The sequence below is a fragment of the Augochlora pura genome, chromosome 7 (assembly GCF_028453695.1).
Source record: "Augochlora pura isolate Apur16 chromosome 7, APUR_v2.2.1, whole genome shotgun sequence".
NCBI lineage: Eukaryota > Metazoa > Arthropoda > Insecta > Hymenoptera > Halictidae > Augochlora > Augochlora pura.
The window spans coordinates 891539-909367 of NC_135778.1; the positions used below are offsets into that span (position 1 = coordinate 891539).

A 17829-nucleotide genomic window follows, 5' to 3' on the forward strand; every position below is an offset into this window, starting at 1 on the left:
TTACTCCGAGAGGATAAAATCATCTCTAAGGTATTACAAATAGTAAATTTATGTTTGTAGCATCTTAAACTCGCTACTCATTTTATCCAGTAGTCTTCTTAGTCATTGACGATTTACTGAAATAATTAACTTTCATGCAGAATGCTGAGTAAAGTTTTGATTACAAGACAATTCATTTAATACATTATACAAAGTACAAATATTTCAATATTTATTTTTATAGTGACTTTTATGTACATAAACAATCTTCAACAATGAAAATTTCATACAAATTACGCAACAGAAATAATCTCGTACAACTACGTTGTCGCAATTAATATGAAATTTTATACTTGTTACGTCTTTTACATTGTTTTATATTTTTCTTAATGATAAGGATCAATTAAACTTAACTAACATGATCAATTAAACTTAAGAAGAAGTATAGCCAACCTGGAATGAATTAAGTCAAACCGAATGCACACATCTTCGGGAAATACAAATGTTTGACTTTCTGTTCCAAATAAAATAGCAGTGAGGCACACAAATACGATTGGGTAAAATACAATAGTATGACACATAATTAACATAATGCATATTGTTGAAACATTTGGGTATAAAAACTGTGTAAACTTTGGAAAAATTATCTCTGCCTCTCACAAACATTGCAATTGTCAGTAATACTACTCTACTGTTACACTGGTATCGTTATACCACAAATTTAAAAATATTAAAACAATTTAAGAACATCTATTCATTATTTTCAACTTTTTAAAATTATCGAGGAAAGAAATTTCTATTTAATCTCAGTTTCTCGCGATTTATACAAAAACGTCTCATTTTGCATAAATATCTGCACTATATCTAGATATCATGCTATCAATTAATTACACTTTACGAAGTCAGTTGCAATGCAATGGTTTGGGATAATTTTTATAAAGGAACACAGCTCACGCTTGCACTTATAAATAATAATGCCTGAACATTGCATTATTCGAGTTATCTATCAATTATATGCTTTTATTTTATCTGGATTTCTCTTTGGAATCAATTCATTACAGGAAACCTATACAAAAATATTCCTTGCTTTTGAAAATGTAAGAAACTGACACAGCACGTTACCATAGCATGTACACTTGATAAATTATTTTATCACAATATGGAACGTCGTTGCAATTAATCGATCATTCTTTGATCACATTTCATATTTACGTTTAGTATGTTGTAAGCAAACGTACAAACTATGTGTAAATTGTATTCACATACGCAAGTATGTAAATGTCCACGCACGCGTGTGTGTATGATTACTTCTGTAAAGATTAGAATTTAATTTTGTACAAGTCATCTGCACATACAAAAAAAATAATAGTAATAAATTTTACAGTACTTCCATGCTATCTATATCGATACCAATATCAAGGAAATCTTCTTCGTAATCTTGAATATGCCTTTGAACAAGCGGATGTTCCGAGTGATCTGGATCATCTGTTACAGGACTAGGTGGTGGATTAGTCACCGTGCGATCCGAATCCATGGGCATTCTGTCCATACCTTCGCCGCGTCTTAATCTTGCTTCTTCCGCTATTTCTTTTGTAGATAGTTCCGCCTTTGTTAAAAGAGCAGGTAAATCTTTTTCAAAACCGTCTGTAGGGAAAATATTTGTTACAGTATGTTTTTTCGAATAATAATTATAAATATGAAACAACACTTACTTTCTAAACATTTAATTAGTTCTTGCGCCTTTTGTCTTCTAGTACTAGCATCAGCCTGTTTTTGATTAGCTTGCTCTTTTTTGCTATGGTAAAAAATTTTTCTTATTTTTTCTTGCGGAATATCTTCATCGTTTTTTACTAGCCAGAAATAAACTCCACCTGCGGTTCTCCTTCGAGATCCGTTCATTGTTAACAAACCACCTCCTTCTTCAATCTTTCTTGTTTTTTGGAAAAAGTCAATAGCTTTTTCTTTACCAATTATATCCACGATTACTCCTATAAGCAATATATACATATATATAAATTATTTGAATGATGCACTTCTTGTATGGTTAAATGTAATATAGAACAATGTTTCTTACCTATAAGAACATTTTTCTTCTCGTTAAGTTTAGATGCAATATCAGTAGCAACATCCGCATCAGTCGATTCAACCGTTGTACTTAAGTCTGCTACTTTTCTCGCAGCTCCTTTATCCATGTCCATCGGATTACGCTTCTTCCCTAATCTTAGCTTAACATTACTTCTGTCTGAATTTGTTCTTTTATTTGTTGACCTCCTTTCAGTTTCTTTCTCGTCTTCCGAACTATTATTGTTATGTTGCACATCCCAACTACCGTTTAAGGAATAATGGTGCGGAACGTTATAATTCTCAACATTGCGCTCCTGGTAACGTTTCTTTGTTACGCCGCATAATACTAAATCCTCCGTCAGAGAATCCTCTTGCACTTGAGTGCACCAAATTTTATACTTATCATTTTTGTTTCCCCAGCCTTTTATCGAATTTTTTGTTCGTTTTAATTTCAGCTTGGGCTTTTTATTCTTGACATGTCTTGAATCTGAGTCGGAGTCGCTATCAGTATCTATAGAATCATCGGACTCATCATTATATCCTATTCTCGGGTGTTCCTCTTTACACGAGACTGCGGGAGGTCTTTTTAAAATGTTATACGTTTCAATGCCGCTTGCCTAAATAAAAATATATTGAAATAATTAACGGTTACATTTTATTACAAAAGGTATCTTATCCGAAATGTTATACGCAGAATATATAATTTTATTAACTTAAGATGCATAGAACTAATTTAAATTCGTTTGAATCTGAACGTTCCAGTTTAATTCCGTTTTGGCTGAAAGAGATTAGTTTTTTGTCATATTACAGAATTATGATATATCTGACCTCGTCGTCGATAACTTCGCCGTCCTCGAGTTCTAAAGGTTCCGCTTCCATATTTTTCTTTCCAAAAGTCACAATTTCTTCAAAGAAGAAATATCAAATAAAATTACAGTCACTGAACAACTTCCACTAAGTTTGTTCGCTTACACCCAATTTATAATGTTAGCTTCATCCACAGCACACAGGACACATACAGAAATGAAACTATCCGTTAGCGTTACCAATGAGGTGTCTAATATTATATGTGCACGCGAAACCGCAATCAAAATTTCTTATATGAAATAATCATATAGGTATGTAACAATTTATGAAAGTGCGTTGAAATCAGACTATGCGTTGAGAATAACAAAATGCGTACGACCACATACATATATACATATTATACAACTACAATCGCAGTTACTTTGCATTTGTTCCATGAATAAATATTATACAGAGTCGTCGCTCTGCTGGTCCATCAAGAGCAAAGTTTGATTCCGAATCTTGGCATAGAGCATGCTCTATAAGTTATCCATGATTCGTGGATACAGAGTTTGCTTCAGTTCCCGTTGTCGCTGCTGGTAAAATGAACATCATAGACTATGAACGTGTAAGACTCAATATTATTACGTATTTTTCGATGGAATTAGGGGATTGAACACGATTTTTTAAAGGTTGCGAAATTCCAATTGAAAAATATTGATACGTGTCTTTATTTTCCGATATTTAAATACATACCCTATTTCTTGTGCGGATTTTTTTAAAGGATTTTTAGAAAATCCTTTAAAGAAAGAGATGTGACGTATCTCTTATATGTTATATTATTTAACCTAAGAGCACACTTATGAATTCTACAAATAATATATTTAGTGAAACACAGTTTCATTTGCTGCAGTCAAGAAAGGGTACAATATGAACATGTTGATTGTATACGATACAATAATGTACTGAGGTATGAAGTTGTATATTGCCATTCGTATAAGAAATTATTACGAATCGGATATGCGAGAAGAGTTCTGTTTCAGCAAAGTGAAGTATGACATCGCAGTGCTCAGTACCTAAAACACAAAATTGCAGTTATATTATTGATCGTTAGATCAGAACTCGGAACAATTTGGAACGCAATCGTTTGGCATCACCGTGCCGTAATAGGGTAGCAGTAGGCAGAGCCCCCGTGCAACATAATGCGTTCCAAATGTAATTCCGGGCCCTGCTTTAGATGATCGTGCATTTGTAGCTAACATACGAAACAAAAAATTTTGCAAAATTTCAAATAATACCACGTTATTATCTATATACGGTAAAGTTTCTCTAGACGTCCATGTTACGGGTTGCTGGGGATTTCCCACTGTTAGTCTTAAGCCTATGTGTTTTATTGATTCGTATCGCAACGTCGATGGTAAAATTCGACAGGTGATGCGGCACGCGACACTATGTATTCCTTTGATTTGAATTCCCAAAAGACAACTCATTTTTTATAAATATTTTTAATTAAAATAAAATCAAACACGATATAATGTCGATTACATTTATTTATTTAATACTTAATGCAAAGAATAGAATTGAGAGCGTCCTACGAAATCATAACAATTAATCGGTACTCGTCAGGTACGGCGCGCTAACCTCACGCGACGAATGCGTGCGTGTGTGCAAGAGCGTCGCAATGTTTGGATCGACGACGCTAGGACGATCTGTGGTGGGGGGGTTAGACGCCAGTCAAACGGAGCGGATAAATTCGTAAGAAGATTCGTAACATTCGCAAACGGACGCGCACGCAGGGCACGCGGCAGAACACGACGAATGTCGACGCATTTATGATTACACGTTCCGTTCTGTCTTTCATTCTCTCGTGAGACGTCAGCAACTACAAAAGGGAGTCGCGAGTGAAACGAGAATGTCCTGCGATTACCATTTTCGATTTCAAACTCCGAGACGTCTGGGGAAACTTTAGCGTATTTGTTGCAACCTTGGGTACAGTTGTCAAAATCATACACCGTTATTGACTTCAATTTAATTGAATCGGATTCAATTCAATTTAATCTTGATTTAATTTGATCTTGAATTAAAAAATTTCGAATAAACGAAGAGATCGAGGAACGAATGAAAGATGAAAAGACGACGGTATAATTACGCTGGTATACGTTTCCAGTGAAACGGCAAAAAATTTGTTGGCCGTCAAACAACAAGGTCGCCTCGTTCTCATCAATACCAGCTGTAAATCCTTTCGGAACAATTTCCCAAATTGATCCATGGGGAACTTTGTCCACGGCACTGCACACGCTGCCGCGGATATTGCTGCACTTTCTCGTATCAAGCAATCGCAACTGTACGTGAACATTAGCAGCTGACACATGCTGGACGTCAAGAGGTTCACAAATATGATACGCCTCGTAAAAGCCACGTCTGCCTGTGTACGTTCGCGTCGTCCAGTTGAATCAAAAACACGAATGCAACATCGTATAAATTAAATTCAAATGAGATAGAATAAGAAAGGCAAGTTTAGGTCGGCATTAGGTCAATAATAATCATTTGTTTAGTTTTCATCAAATACTAATTATATATACTCGTATATATAAGTACTAACACTTCATAAATACTCGTTACAACATCATACGTGTATGAATTTATAAAAAATTTAAATTTAGTAAAAATTATAAAATTTAAAATATTGTATAACTTGTAAAATTTGTATTCTTGTGTATTGATTTAAAAATAATTTTGATAATATTGAAGTCTATATTTTATAATATTTTTAAAAATACGCATATGAAAGATTGATAACTATACTGACCAATATTGTCTGGTATCCCACGAAACAGATCAGCATGCTGAAAGTCAACACTTGTGCGAGCACGATCGGATTGAAGATCTGTTCAAGTCCGGCGCAATAATCAATGAGTGCTTGGTGTTGTTTTACATAGCTTCTGAACGTGTAGTATTGTTTCTCTCCCGAGTTCGATGTACAATTCTTCCATTTTTCGTGTCTCCCTTGCTCGCTCCCCGATCCGCCTATGTTCTTCAATCTGTATTGCAATATACGGAACTGACCGGCCACGTGCAGGTTCATAATGCACATGAAATTGTCGCAGCAGATGTAACACACGCCGACGTGATACAGAGATAGAACCTGAACACAAAATTCGCTAATTTTTACGCTGCTATAATTATTGAATCGGATGATTAATCGTCGATGAAAATTCCTCCAATGATTTAATCAAATCTCAAACGTATCGTGACGTTGCAAAAATATAATATTTAAAATGGTGACTCTGAGGCACCATTAAAATTTTTCAATTACGTTCCAAAATAATTTTTACAGCAACAACGTTTAGATTTTAAAAAATGGTTAAATAGTGAAACTGTTGCTACGAGTCGCGAGAATCGATTTTGTATGCATAAAAGAGCACTTTATCGCATAGAATAGAAATACTATGAGCCAGGAAAATTATTTCACATTTATTTTTCAATTGATATCATTTCTTAGAAGGGACAGAACATTAATGTTTATTCGGTGCTTGAATTTACTTAAATGCTTAAATATTAATGACAAGGAATTAGAATTTTATACCAATTTTAAAAAATAGAATAATATCCATACTTAATAATTGATTACTGTAATTTTGCATCACGTGTCGGGCTCGTCAAAGTACGCTAAGGGGTTAATATTCACCTGCAATACAAAAGTTATTTCGAAGTACGGCGTCATGGTCCATGGTAAATTGATCCACATATTGAACGGAAGTATCCTGTCCGAATCATTTTTTCCAATATTCGCTAGAATTGAAAATACTTGGTAGAAATGATCAATGACGATATTATGAGAACTGTTCGTTGCCACGGGTTCGTTGATTTACCCACAATCGGCCTGATCGCGTAACATATGATCGAGGCTTCCGTGAAGATGGTGAAGATGCAGATAAAGTAAGTGCAAGTACGTTTCCAGCTAACGAAGATCCGTTGCTCGTATGGCGCGTAGTCAGAGTGCCAGAAATTTCTGTCCATGTACTCAACCAAATCGAGAAACTTTTTCTTTTGTAACGATATCACGAAAATCTTGAACAAAGCAATGTTTAAGCATAAAATGTTGCACGCGATGTACGTTCGAACCTGAAATGGTAACAATTTAATAGTGACTTATTTGTAAATTATCTACGATTTAGAAAATCGTAAGACGATAATGAATGGACGTAACGGATAGATGATGACTGATTTTTACGCAAAACATGACAACTATTTATGAGTGGGGGCGGGCAGCTTGGATGTACTTGACTTCGAAATGCGATACTCGGCTGTAGATTCTAACATATTTACAAAAATAGTTTTGTATTTACACACAGTGGAGGACAAGTATATGTGGACACCTTTTGAAACGGTATAATTTTTTAAAAACTGAACCAAATGAACTTTTTTAAATGTTACGGGGAAAATTAAGGATTCTCGTGTAAAATTGAATGACACCACGCGAAACAGCAGTGTTTCTCCTTTCCAGGTCCTAACGAAGTCCTAGAGATGTACAAATAGCCAAGAATAGCAACACACGCTTACACCAAAGTCGTCCCACGAATGAAAAAGATCCTCCGCCTGCACCCACACGCCGAAAACTATGGCGATTATGGTGTAAATGAACGTGCCGTTTCTGAGACGTTGCTCGAAACGATTGTCCGCGAACCATATTCCGACACATTTCATTAAGATCGCCGACAAAACGATGGAAAAGTCTTTGCCGTGTTTCAAACCCATGGCGAATATCGAACAGCCGAACGTTCCGCGATCTCGGATTTTTCGAACACGATTTTTTCCTTCGATAATCGCTATAGATCGGACACGGTTGATACGAACCAGTCTTTGATCTCCGGTTATCTGTTATTCGCCTATTATCTGCTTTGCACTCATTTCTAATTCAGCCTTTATTGCGAGAGGGCGACCTCGCCACGTGCAACTGCAACAGCTACTTTTGAATAACGCATTCAACGGCGAGGGACGGATGAGTTATTCACGGTTCGCGAAACACAGTGTTCTTACATTGAGCTGCGGTTACCGATCGAACGCTAATTTTCGATAAATAAAGGCTTTTCTTTCGGCAAAAAAACAATCGAACGGTTGTACGTTCTCTTGGCAAAAAAAGAGAGTAGCTCGAACGTCTGCGAGGGACAGCGACTGTTCTAACGCGACATCGAGGAGCTGCCGCAAAATAACCGATAGGTAAGTCATTTGTTCATTTATTTTATTGGGCGAGTACCTTTGTTCACATGCTTCTCTCGACCCTTTTGTTTTAAGTATTCACGAGAATACTGTTCGAGTAAAATTGTATTTTCAGTAGATTGTAGAGCATCGTGCCAAATAAAAATTGTCTGCATCGATTGCAAAAATTTATTCCTTTTCTTAATGATTTTAAATTAGATGGATTCACCGTTTTGAATTTATTCTACCGATTTTTATTATAATTACGTAAAATCTGCGATTGCATTTTACGATTAACATATAGTATCGTTAAAAAATATGAGATTTGTCTTTTATCTCTGCTTTGGAATGAACAATTCAAGAAAGAATTGTAAAAGAACGATCTAAGTGTATATCTAGTAAAAATTTATCATGCTATAAAATGGATATAATGTAGAAATAGAATTATTTTTAATCACTTTGGTGCTTACTCTCGACAATATCGAAATATTTTTTTATGTATCGTGATTGACAATTGAAAAAAACGTATGAGCGTGACGGTATTGTGAAAGATTTTTATACACATACAGTTTCTGTAAAACAAGCGTAATATGTGCACAGTGAGCGTGTTCCTTTTAACATGTACAGTATAACGATAACAGTTTCTTAATGTAGAAAAACTAGGGTTCTTCCGTCGGCACAGTAACGTTAAGTATTTTCTAAATCGTCCATCGTCTGTCTCAACAGTGTGAAGTATGAAGCAGCTGTACTCCATACCTGTAAGAGACAAAGTGATTTACGTGTATATAATTTTTCCACATTGATAGTAGCAAATAATTGTGGCACACTATCACAGAATGGCTTAATAATTTATTTCAATGTTTGATAGCGTAAATTTTTCCGTAACCGATGAAGAATGATCACTCGCTACTTAAAATCAAATTAATCGTTAATGAAAACACCAATGGCTTGTTTCCTTAAAAAATATATAATAGCAAATGTTTTAATAATTTTAACAATTTTAATAAATTAAAGTTATCGTGAAATATTTTGACAAAGATAAGTAATGGAATTGGTTATGCAGAGCAATGTTATTCGCTAGCTCCGCTTAAATTATTTCATAAAAATTCATAATAACAATTCTATAAATAGAGATGCAACAATTATAGTCAGAATCGAATTTAATTGCTAGTAATTTCTCTCACCTTCGTGTACGTTTCTAGGGATACAGGAAAGAATCCTTTCGCTGTCAAGCAACAAGGTGTTCTGGACCTTTGGATCACGAGCGTTATGTCGTTCCGCAACATTTTTCCATATTTATTCATAGGCAAGTAGGTCCACGGAGCGCCATAAGCCGCTGTGGCTACGTTCAGACTTTGCTGAATTAAACCGTCGCAGCTATAGGTGAACATTAACAGCTGAACGAAAGAGGTCATAAGGAAAAATAGAAAAGTAAAGCGTCTGCCAATGTCTGTGTTTGCCTGAAGAAAATATAAAAATAATTCGATCTCATCGTATATCAGCCTATAAAATATCTTCGATCACTTTTTACCAACGAAATGTTACAAATTCTTAATTTAATCTGATAATTTCTTTATGTAACTTCATTTCATTATAATTGTAATTCTTTTAGTTTCAATTTATGTTTTATAATATAATTATAAAAACTTTATAAAATTATATTATAAAATCAATTATTCCGATCTTCTTTAAACTATATAAATTTTGGTAGAATAAAAATGTATTTTACTAAAATTTTGCAAAATTAAACATTTCCGCGCATCTTAAGAGGTTCTGATTTATTTTCTCGAAACAGGAAAATAAATTATTATCGTTGACAAACGTGAAAAATACTGTCATATTTTTTTAGATCGATTCACTTGTACCAACCAAAAGCACTTGCAGTCCATTGAGACAAATCACCAAGCTGAATATGAGCATTTGTCCGAGTACTATCAAATTGAATGTCTCTTCGAGCTTGTTGCAAAATGCGATAAGTATTTGATGCTGTTGGACATATTTTTTAAACACAGCGTATGCATTCTCCGAGGCGTTGGGCATTTTGTCGTACGAGTCCTCCTGACTACTTTTGCTCTTCAGGTTCGACAGTCTGTACTGCAGTATACGAAACTGTGTGGCCACGTGGAGATTCATGATGCACAGAGCATTGTCGAAACAAAAGTGGCAAACGCCGGATTGGTACACGAACAGAGACTGTTTCAATGGAAAAGTTGAACGTCGCGTTAATTGTTTTACAGCGATGAGTTTTTTAAACATAGGACACACGGTAATACCTGCACGAAAAATGTTATTTCGTAGTACGGGGTGAGACTGAACACGGGCCACAAGTTGAACGGGAATATTCGGTCCGTTTCATTTTTCCCAATACTTACTAAAATTAAAAACATGACATCTTCACTGTTACCAATTATTAACAATTTCAGGTTATTTTGATCCGTCGCGTTTTAATTATAATCTAATTACTAAAACACTAAACCTACCGAGCATTAACAGCAATTAATTTATGTCGTCCTATAAAAATGAGAACACTAAATTTATTTACACCTTTCGTTTTTTTTTTTTTATTACAACGGATGCCAGAATTAACAAATTGACTAAAACATTTCCTGCGAAAGAGTTTTTATAACTGCAACGGTTTCAAAATAAATCATGTCAAATTGATGATTTTTATTGACACGGTAGGTTTAGTGTTATATTGAATAAGTTATTGAATAAATCAACAACTACGAATAATGGAAATATTAAAGATATGGTCTTTCGTCTAAAAATTAAAATTAGATATTTTTCTAATGAAAATCATGCGTGCGCGCGATTGGGTTGAAACATATATTAGCGTTCTAAACTGAACATTCGACTCGACTTACTAAGCAGCGGGCCTAAGATATAGGAAAATGCCGTTATGTGCGTAAAGAAGGTGAAGAGCCCGATGAAAATCGCACAGGTGCTTTTTGTCGCGTTCACCATAGTTCTTTCGTAGGCGTCGTAATCCGATTCCAAAAATTGTCGTCGCAAGTGAGTCACCAGTTTCAGAAAATCCTTCTTGTGCGCGAGCAGCACGACCGTCTTGAATAAACCATTTCCCACGCTTAGAAAGCTGACAAGAGAGTATAAAATACCCTGCGAAACACCGAAAACTATTTCACATGTGCATATAATAAAAATCTCTTTTGCAACAATCGCGGAAAGCTATGCGTCGCCGAGTGCAGTTTTCGCAGACTCTTATCAAATTCAATTGTTCAATACTCACTGATTTAACCGGCAATCATAAATGCAGGTATATAAGAAAATGATTCTCTTATTTGCTTAGATAATGCTACGCTATCAAAGGATAGTCACATCTTGCAATCGGTGTTGACGAGTTTGCTAATCACTTACACTAAATTCGAGGCTACGAAAGAAGTCTGTTGACTGCACCAATAGAGAAAGGGACATCAAGAAGACGGTGTAAAACGTGGCGAAGCTCCTGGACCACCGCTCTGTTCGTGTTTTGGATGTCCAAAGACCGGTGACCTTCAAGAAAAACGACGTGACAGCGATTGAAAAGTCGTCGGTACGCACCCCGAACATTTTCAGTTTTGAACGACCGAATGACAGTCTCTGACATTGATCCTGCGTAGACTACAAGTCAGCCCTCATTATGACGGTATACTTACATTAATTCAGTCATTTTCCAGTCGCTTTGATTTACTGCAGTCCTATTTTAAATTCCATCGACTATATACTTTCCATTAATTTTTATTGCCGCTTCTACGTAGTTGTCCACCGAGGAGGAACGCGAAACGCGAAAACGCATTACTATAAGTTATACATCGTGCCTGAACTATTATTATCAAACCCTCTGTGAATACTGATTACGACTACATGATGCATGACTGAGAGAATGGCGAATGGAAAATGTGAAATTAAGTATTTAATAAAAATGAAATATCTTTCGTAATACGGCTACATAATATTCAAACGTGATAGTGGACTTCGTCGAGGCACTGTTCAACTTCCGTCGGCTGACTAACTGGCGCTGTCGGAGATCGGAAAGAATTAGTTGTAATCGGAATTTGCTACGATATTGACGCGTGAGTAGATCGATTATAGATACAGTTTATGTGGTTGCAAATGTTTCCCGCGAGGTGCACGAAAATATAAAAGTTGCGGTATCTTTCCTCCGACGCATTTGCCAGAATGATAACAATAGTTTTAGTTAGAACCATTTGTTGGAGAATGAAAAAATGAATGAAACAATGAATAAACAAATTAACTGAAAATAAATCATAGCGTTCGTTAGACTTTATTGCGTAAAATAGAAATTCTATAGAAATTATAAGCACAGAATTACAAATTATCTTTGCTTCTCATGAAATTTCATTCAATTTATATGCGCACGAAAAATTTGTAGAGTAATTTGAATAATAATTTTTCAAGTGTTCGCACTGTTGTGGAATGTGTAAAATTCAATTTTAGTACAACGATCGTACAATATTATGTGTCCATGTACTATAATAATCGGACAAGGTTGGATTCAGTCAGATCTCGTACAATGTTTGATATAACATGTGCTTTAATGGAGAGGTTTATTACGAAAATTTCACAAGAAAATATTTTTCCAACTTCAACGATTGTGGAGGAAAAAATTAGAAACTATTTCCTTTGCCCGATAATTCTAACGTTATATAGATTTGTTGTTATCCACGATAGAATTAAATATGTTCCATACCGTCCAGTGTTTGTCTCATCAGCGTGAAGTATGAGGCTGCTGTACTCCATACCTGTAAAAAGTGAAATGCATGTAATTTGTGTGCACGCACTGAATATTTTAAACATGTGGGGATCACTGCTAACATGCTACGTTGCACGTATTCTCATATACTCGAGATATATATTTCGCAATAAATCTTTGCTTAGAGTATATCTTCACAAGAGTGATGACAACTTCCGCCATTCGCCAATAGATGGATTCCTTTAGCGTAGCTACCTAAGACCGTCCTTGCCCTTATCCTTGTCTCAGACAGGGTCCAAATAAACAAAGATCTCAAAAGCGCGCCACGCAAGTATACTCTATGCATGTTGCTACACGATCCGTAAACTTAAATCCGTGTGCCCTAACTATGTGTAAACTACCGCCCATAGGTACATATCGACGGACGCCCTTGACCACTGCTGATTCTAAATATAATATAATATTACGCCATCGGTGTAAAAGCATGGTTGTAAAAGACAAAAACACCTAAATGGAACCTAATATTAAAATTTGTTGCAAAATCTTATTGACTTACCTTTGTGTAAGTTTCTAAGGTTACAGGGAAGAATCTTCGGGCTGTTATGTAACAAGGAAATTTGCACCTCATGATGATAAGTATGACATCTTTCCGTAGCATTTTTCCGTGTTTATTAAACGCCAAGTAACACCATGGGGAATTATAAATTCCTGCAGCAACTTTCACGCTCTCGCGCATTACGCCGTCGCAACTGTAGGTGAACATCAAGAGATGGACAAATGAGGTGAGCAGGAAAAATAAGAAAATGAAGCGTCTCGCAGAATCTATCTGGACAAGATATCGTAAAAATAAGTAAAATTCAATTATCACCGCTTTCAGTTTCTGATAACACAAATTCAATCCCGTTTAATGTCATTCGGATAGAATTGAATAAAAGGTATTACACTCTCTGTACTAACCATGAGCGCTTGACAACCGTTCAGACAGATCACCACGCTAAATGTGAGTATGTCTGCCAATACTATAAAATTAAACATGTTTTCCAGCTGTGTGCAAAATGCAATAAGCACTTGGTGCTGGTGGACGCATTTTTTGAATGTATTATAGACATCCTCTGTGGGCATCATCGTAGAAATGTTCAAACTTCTTGCAGAATTAATTTTTTCATATTTATATCTCAAGTTTGTTAATCTATACTGTAGTATCCGAAACTGGGAGGCCGCGTGGAGGTTCATAATACACAGGCAATTGTCGAAACAGAAATATACTACACAGACTTGATAGAGCGCTAAGACCTGTTTCAATAATTATAAAATTCAATTATCTCCGTTCTGTTCAAGATTAGTTTTACATACAGAGAGTAGTAATTGATCTGTGGATATTTGTGTAAAATAAAATAGAATTGTCGACAGTAAATCTAAGGAAGTTCAACAAAACTAGAGTTTCTCTTTTAAAAATTTTGATAAAGTGTAACTTGTATATCAACATTGTTCATTTTTTTTTTCTTAATCTCTTCACTATTTTAAAGTTTACTTATCTACTTTTGTTATAGATGTATACAATCTGCGATTTGGCAATAATAATCAGAAAATCAAACCGCTACACATTTTGTAATAATTTATACGTTAACGTTTTGTTAATCCAATATGATTGCAAATATTTTGATAGTGTCCAATTTGAGATTTATAGAAGAAGTACTTCCTATATTCTTAGTAGTGAGAATTTTGAACACACTACAAAAGAGACTGAAGTGGTAATACCTCAATAGTAAACGCCATCTCGTAATATGGCGTTATAGTTAACGGCAAATTTATCCACATGTTGAACGGAAGCACCCTATTCGATTCGTTCATTCCAATATTTGCTACAATGGACAGCGTAACAATGATAAATGAAACCTCAATCTAAGGAATAACGTTTTGAATCAACTAAACGCGTCCGTGTGTCAGAAATTTTCATCCGCACATGTAACTGATATACCCGCGAATGGAAAATTTATTCATCCGCTTTCGTTTCATTCAATCGACTTACCTATTACTGGGCTCACAATGTAGCATACCGCTGTCAAATGCACGAACAAAGTGAGCAGTCCAATGAAAATCGCAGAGACCTTTTTGCATTTTTGCATTATCGTTTTCTCGTGTTCGTCGTATTCCGCGTCCAAAAAATGTCGCTGTAGATGGATCATTAACCTAAAGAAATTCTCCTTATGCGGAAGTAGCACGAATATTTTGAATAGGCCTCCGCTCACCGAGAGAGTATTAACAAATATAAACAGATAAGCCTGTCGAAGTTTAAGAAATTATAACAATGCACATGTTCGTCTTGCACTTTAGTTGAAACACTTTTATTAAAACACATTTCTAAGAAAATAATTAAAAAATAATAGAAATAGCTGCTCTTAGCGTTCTGTAAACCTAGCGTTAATATTATTATTAATTTCTGAGTTGATTTCAACTGTTTAGCGAAAACGAGTTTACGAAACACTTACGATAAAATCACCTTTCGTATAGTAGAAATCAGCTATTTGTACGTAGATAGCGTAAAGTATCAGCACAATTGTGTAAGACAAAGTGATGTTTCTGCGACGTTTTTCGGATTGATCGGCATACATCCAAAAACCGGCTACCTTCATGAAAAACGTCGTCACAGAGATTGCAAAATCATCGGTTTCCGTCTCGATCATTTTGAGTTTCGAATAGCCCGAGAACAGTTGCTGACATTGATCTTGCATGTTACCCACGGTCTTCAATATTCCGCCGCGCTTACTTCAATTGCCATCCTCCATACCGCTTTGAATTACCGATCTTCCGTACTCTTCAAATGTGCACTCATTATTCATTCTTATTGCTACGTGTACGTAGTCATTCGTCAAGGAACATAAGAAAGCATGTTAATGTACGTCCACACATACGCATCGTACTGCCGTTTCTCAATCGTGAAATAGTCGGCAAGCTCTGTGATCAAGCCCTCCGTGAATAAAAAGCGAACGCAAAATGGAAAACGAAAAACACGCCTGAAGAGAATATATTGTAAAATGCTGGAATGTTGCAACATGTGTGTAACATATCGTGACAGTACGCGGTGACATTTTAGTGATCCAACAGGACGAAATTATCCAAGAGATAAATAGAAATAAATAGAATCTAAAAGTGCCCACAGTGTGGTGAGATATTTTTGTCAACAATTATATGTAATCAATGTGCATACATTTTTTCATGCAATAAATTTAGTGCTGTCCGTAAAGTTGTAACAAAGTAAAAACGCAACAACTGTTGAAAGCAATAGATGTTGTTACATTTCGCTGCATTGAGCAACCGTAAAACGAAATTAGTACGAGATACTTGTGATTAATATTTCCTATGTAATTGCGAGTGCACAATTATTTTCTCGATCTAATAATGGATCACTTTAATTTTAGACATCGACATTGATCTACGCTTACTTTCGATGAAACAAAAAATATCTACTACTTCGATCTGGACGATTTGGACAAACGATATCACGCCGCAACCGTGTGACACGCGTGACACATTGCCGGTCATGGGATCAGGTATGTATGCATAAGGACGCGACAGAAGGTGACGTATTTACAATTACGCTCGCGATTACATTTACTATCACAATCATGAACACGATTACAATTATGGCAATCATTGTAGTCTACTTTACTGTTTTTTTTATTATACTGTGTTCCGTGTGTTGCTGTTTGGTAATAAATAGAATTGTTTTAAACCTACTATCTGTACAATACTGCAGACGTATACGAGTTGCATACGGTTTTAATCTGCATCACTCACAAATTGTCATCAGAAAATATATTTATATTTCATTAGGGTATTAGTATTAGTACTGTCTTAGGAGTGTGAAGTAGGACGCAGCTGTACTCAGCACCTATAAAAGATGCAGTTAACAAATAATATTGTTTTTCTTTGACATTGACTCGTGACATTGTCTATCGAAATGGATTAATTGTCTGCTTAAGAAAAATGCGATTTGCACAAAATATCGTCATTTGTCTTGTGCATAACGTTATCAGAAGTAGCGGAAGTGGAACGGCCCCGACACATTGCCCCTCGTAATCCTCGCCAAACTTATTCTCTAGTTTACATCCCGCTGCAACCAGAGTCACGCCGTGGCGTCACACTAGCCAAGGTAGTCTCTTATTGGTTAGTGTTTTTCGTTAACCTCTTAGACACGACGCGCCATTATAGTGGCTTTCGCGGATGTTTCGTGCTTTACTCAATTGTACCATTACTTATTAAAGTAAACGACTGTAGTGAAAGTGTATATGTACAATACACTAAGAAACGAATATATATAGCTAACACTATATGTATATAACTGTAGGTACGCGGGAGAATTAACCACTCGAATTCGTGTTTAATAAATTTATTTCGTCGCTGCCACGTGGTCGTCGTGTGAAAGTCGTCGCGCGTCTATCTTGCCAGAGCGTTCGTCGTCGACTGTTCGAAAAAACAAAACGAACTCTGCCTAAGACAATTGGCGGCGCCCTGACGACGTGCACGTGCACGGGTCGCCACAATAACTATACCAAAAATATATTTATTTAGTTATGAAAAATTTCATTCGCACAAAATCCAGCCGTACCTAAGAGGTTAAGAACACGTAAACAGAAAAAAATTACATTCGAATGACTCCAGGATTCTCCATTTCTCGATTGGGAGTGACTTTTCGATTGTGGGCTGTTTGCGGGACACGGGGCAAGAGGAGTGCCCCTCCTCCGCTACTTTCTAATAACACCGTGCGTGTACCTTAGTATATGTTTCCAGAGATACTATAAAAAATCCGCCGGCTGTCATGCAGCAAGGCACCCTCGATCTCACCATAACCAGTTGCAAATCGGTCCGCAACATTTTGCCACCGGTATCGAACGGTGAAATAGTCCACCGTGTATTGTAAACTGATTCAGCGATTTCCATGCTTTCTCTCAGCACGCAGTCGCAACTGTAGGTGAACATCAACAGTTGTGAGATGCAACCGATTAAATGGAACGTGAAAACCATGCGACGATAGGGCGATGCTTCCTCCTACGAGTGCATTGTCGGTATCACAAACACTGTGTTGGATG

The 17829-nt window shown here is 36.0% G+C and overlaps 5 protein-coding genes across 9 annotated transcripts in view; 1 reads left to right on the forward strand and 4 right to left on the reverse strand.

Moving 5' to 3' along the window:
* On the reverse strand, positions 1-2962 carry Phax (phosphorylated adaptor for RNA export). Its single transcript, XM_078185779.1, has 4 exons — positions 2872-2962; positions 2054-2660; positions 1692-1967; positions 1-1623 (listed from the first exon to the last, which is right to left on the reverse strand). Exons 1-4 carry the CDS (start codon positions 2920-2922, stop codon positions 1358-1360), a joined length of 1200 nt encoding a protein of 399 aa, XP_078041905.1. The 5' UTR covers positions 2923-2962; the 3' UTR covers positions 1-1357.
* LOC144472567 (odorant receptor 13a-like) lies at positions 2929-8699 on the reverse strand. Of its 5 annotated transcripts, none has more exons than XM_078185776.1 (6): positions 8596-8699; positions 6702-6900; positions 6518-6621; positions 5639-5974; positions 4979-5254; positions 2929-3905 (listed from the first exon to the last, which is right to left on the reverse strand). In XM_078185776.1, exons 1-6 carry the CDS (start codon positions 8647-8649, stop codon positions 3837-3839), a joined length of 1038 nt encoding a protein of 345 aa, XP_078041902.1. In that variant the 5' UTR covers positions 8650-8699; the 3' UTR covers positions 2929-3836. The 5 variants fall into 5 exon arrangements, with proteins under 5 accessions (XP_078041902.1, XP_078041900.1, XP_078041903.1 ...); XM_078185774.1 differs by having other exon boundaries at positions 6702-6954; positions 8596-8688; XM_078185777.1 differs by lacking the exon at positions 8596-8699 and adding an exon at positions 7687-7696 and having other exon boundaries at positions 6702-6954.
* Positions 8646-15471, reverse strand: LOC144473378 (uncharacterized). The gene is made up of 13 exons (XM_078187197.1): positions 15229-15471; positions 14769-15021; positions 14498-14601; positions 13697-14032; positions 13296-13565; positions 12737-12788; positions 11988-12043; positions 11404-11646; positions 10893-11145; positions 10302-10399; positions 9898-10221; positions 9213-9488; positions 8646-8784 (listed from the first exon to the last, which is right to left on the reverse strand). Exons 1-13 carry the CDS (start codon positions 15469-15471, stop codon positions 8716-8718), a joined length of 2577 nt encoding a protein of 858 aa, XP_078043323.1. The 3' UTR covers positions 8646-8715.
* The window catches only part of Cap-d2 (CAP-D2 condensin subunit), a 22037-nt gene continuing 16124 nt past the window's right edge, over positions 11917-17829 (forward strand). Inside the window, exons 1-5 of the mRNA XM_078185768.1 lie at positions 11917-12098; positions 12925-13375; positions 13454-13521; positions 13617-13739; positions 16159-16290. Coding sequence (XP_078041894.1) covers positions 16188-16290 — 103 coding nt within the window. The 5' untranslated portion in view covers positions 11917-12098; positions 12925-13375; positions 13454-13521; positions 13617-13739; positions 16159-16187. The remainder of the gene's footprint in view (positions 12099-12924; positions 13376-13453; positions 13522-13616; positions 13740-16158; positions 16291-17829) is intronic.
* The window catches only part of LOC144472568 (odorant receptor 13a-like), a 4007-nt gene continuing 2685 nt past the window's right edge, over positions 16508-17829 (reverse strand). The window contains exons 5-6 of the mRNA XM_078185778.1: positions 17513-17788; positions 16508-16631 (exon numbers count right to left, since the gene is read on the reverse strand). Of these exons, the coding sequence (XP_078041904.1) occupies positions 16584-16631; positions 17513-17788 (324 nt within the window). The 3' untranslated portion in view covers positions 16508-16583. The remainder of the gene's footprint in view (positions 16632-17512; positions 17789-17829) is intronic.

Excerpts from the sequence above, each read along its gene's own strand:
- Phax (XM_078185779.1), bottom strand. The coding sequence starts at position 2,922 with ATGGAAGCGGAACCTTTAGAACTCGAGGACGGCGAAGTTATCGACGAC. Across the intron at positions 1,968-2,053 it reads GAAGAAAAATGTTCTTATAG|GAGTAATCGTGGATATAATT; the intron begins GTAAGAAACATT and ends TATTGCTTATAG. Across the intron at positions 1,624-1,691 it reads ACTAATTAAATGTTTAGAAA|ACGGTTTTGAAAAAGATTTA; the intron begins GTAAGTGTTGTT and ends TTTTCCCTACAG.
- LOC144472567 (XM_078185772.1), bottom strand. The coding sequence starts at position 7,587 with ATGGGTTTGAAACACGGCAAAGACTTTTCCATCGTTTTGTCGGCGATC. Across the intron at positions 6,955-7,392 it reads ATTCGTGGGACGACTTTGGT|GTTCGAACGTACATCGCGTG; the intron begins GTAAGCGTGTGT and ends TTACCATTTCAG. Across the intron at positions 5,975-6,517 it reads AAATAACTTTTGTATTGCAG|GTTCTATCTCTGTATCACGT; the intron begins GTGAATATTAAC and ends TTTTGTGTTCAG.
- LOC144473378 (XM_078187197.1), bottom strand. The coding sequence starts at position 15,471 with ATGCAAGATCAATGTCAGCAACTGTTCTCGGGCTATTCGAAACTCAAA. Across the intron at positions 15,022-15,228 it reads ATACGAAAGGTGATTTTATC|GCTTATCTGTTTATATTTGT; the intron begins GTAAGTGTTTCG and ends AAACTTCGACAG. Across the intron at positions 10,400-10,892 it reads TATCTTAGGCCCGCTGCTTA|TAAGTATTGGGAAAAATGAA; the intron begins GTAAGTCGAGTC and ends TTTTAATTTTAG.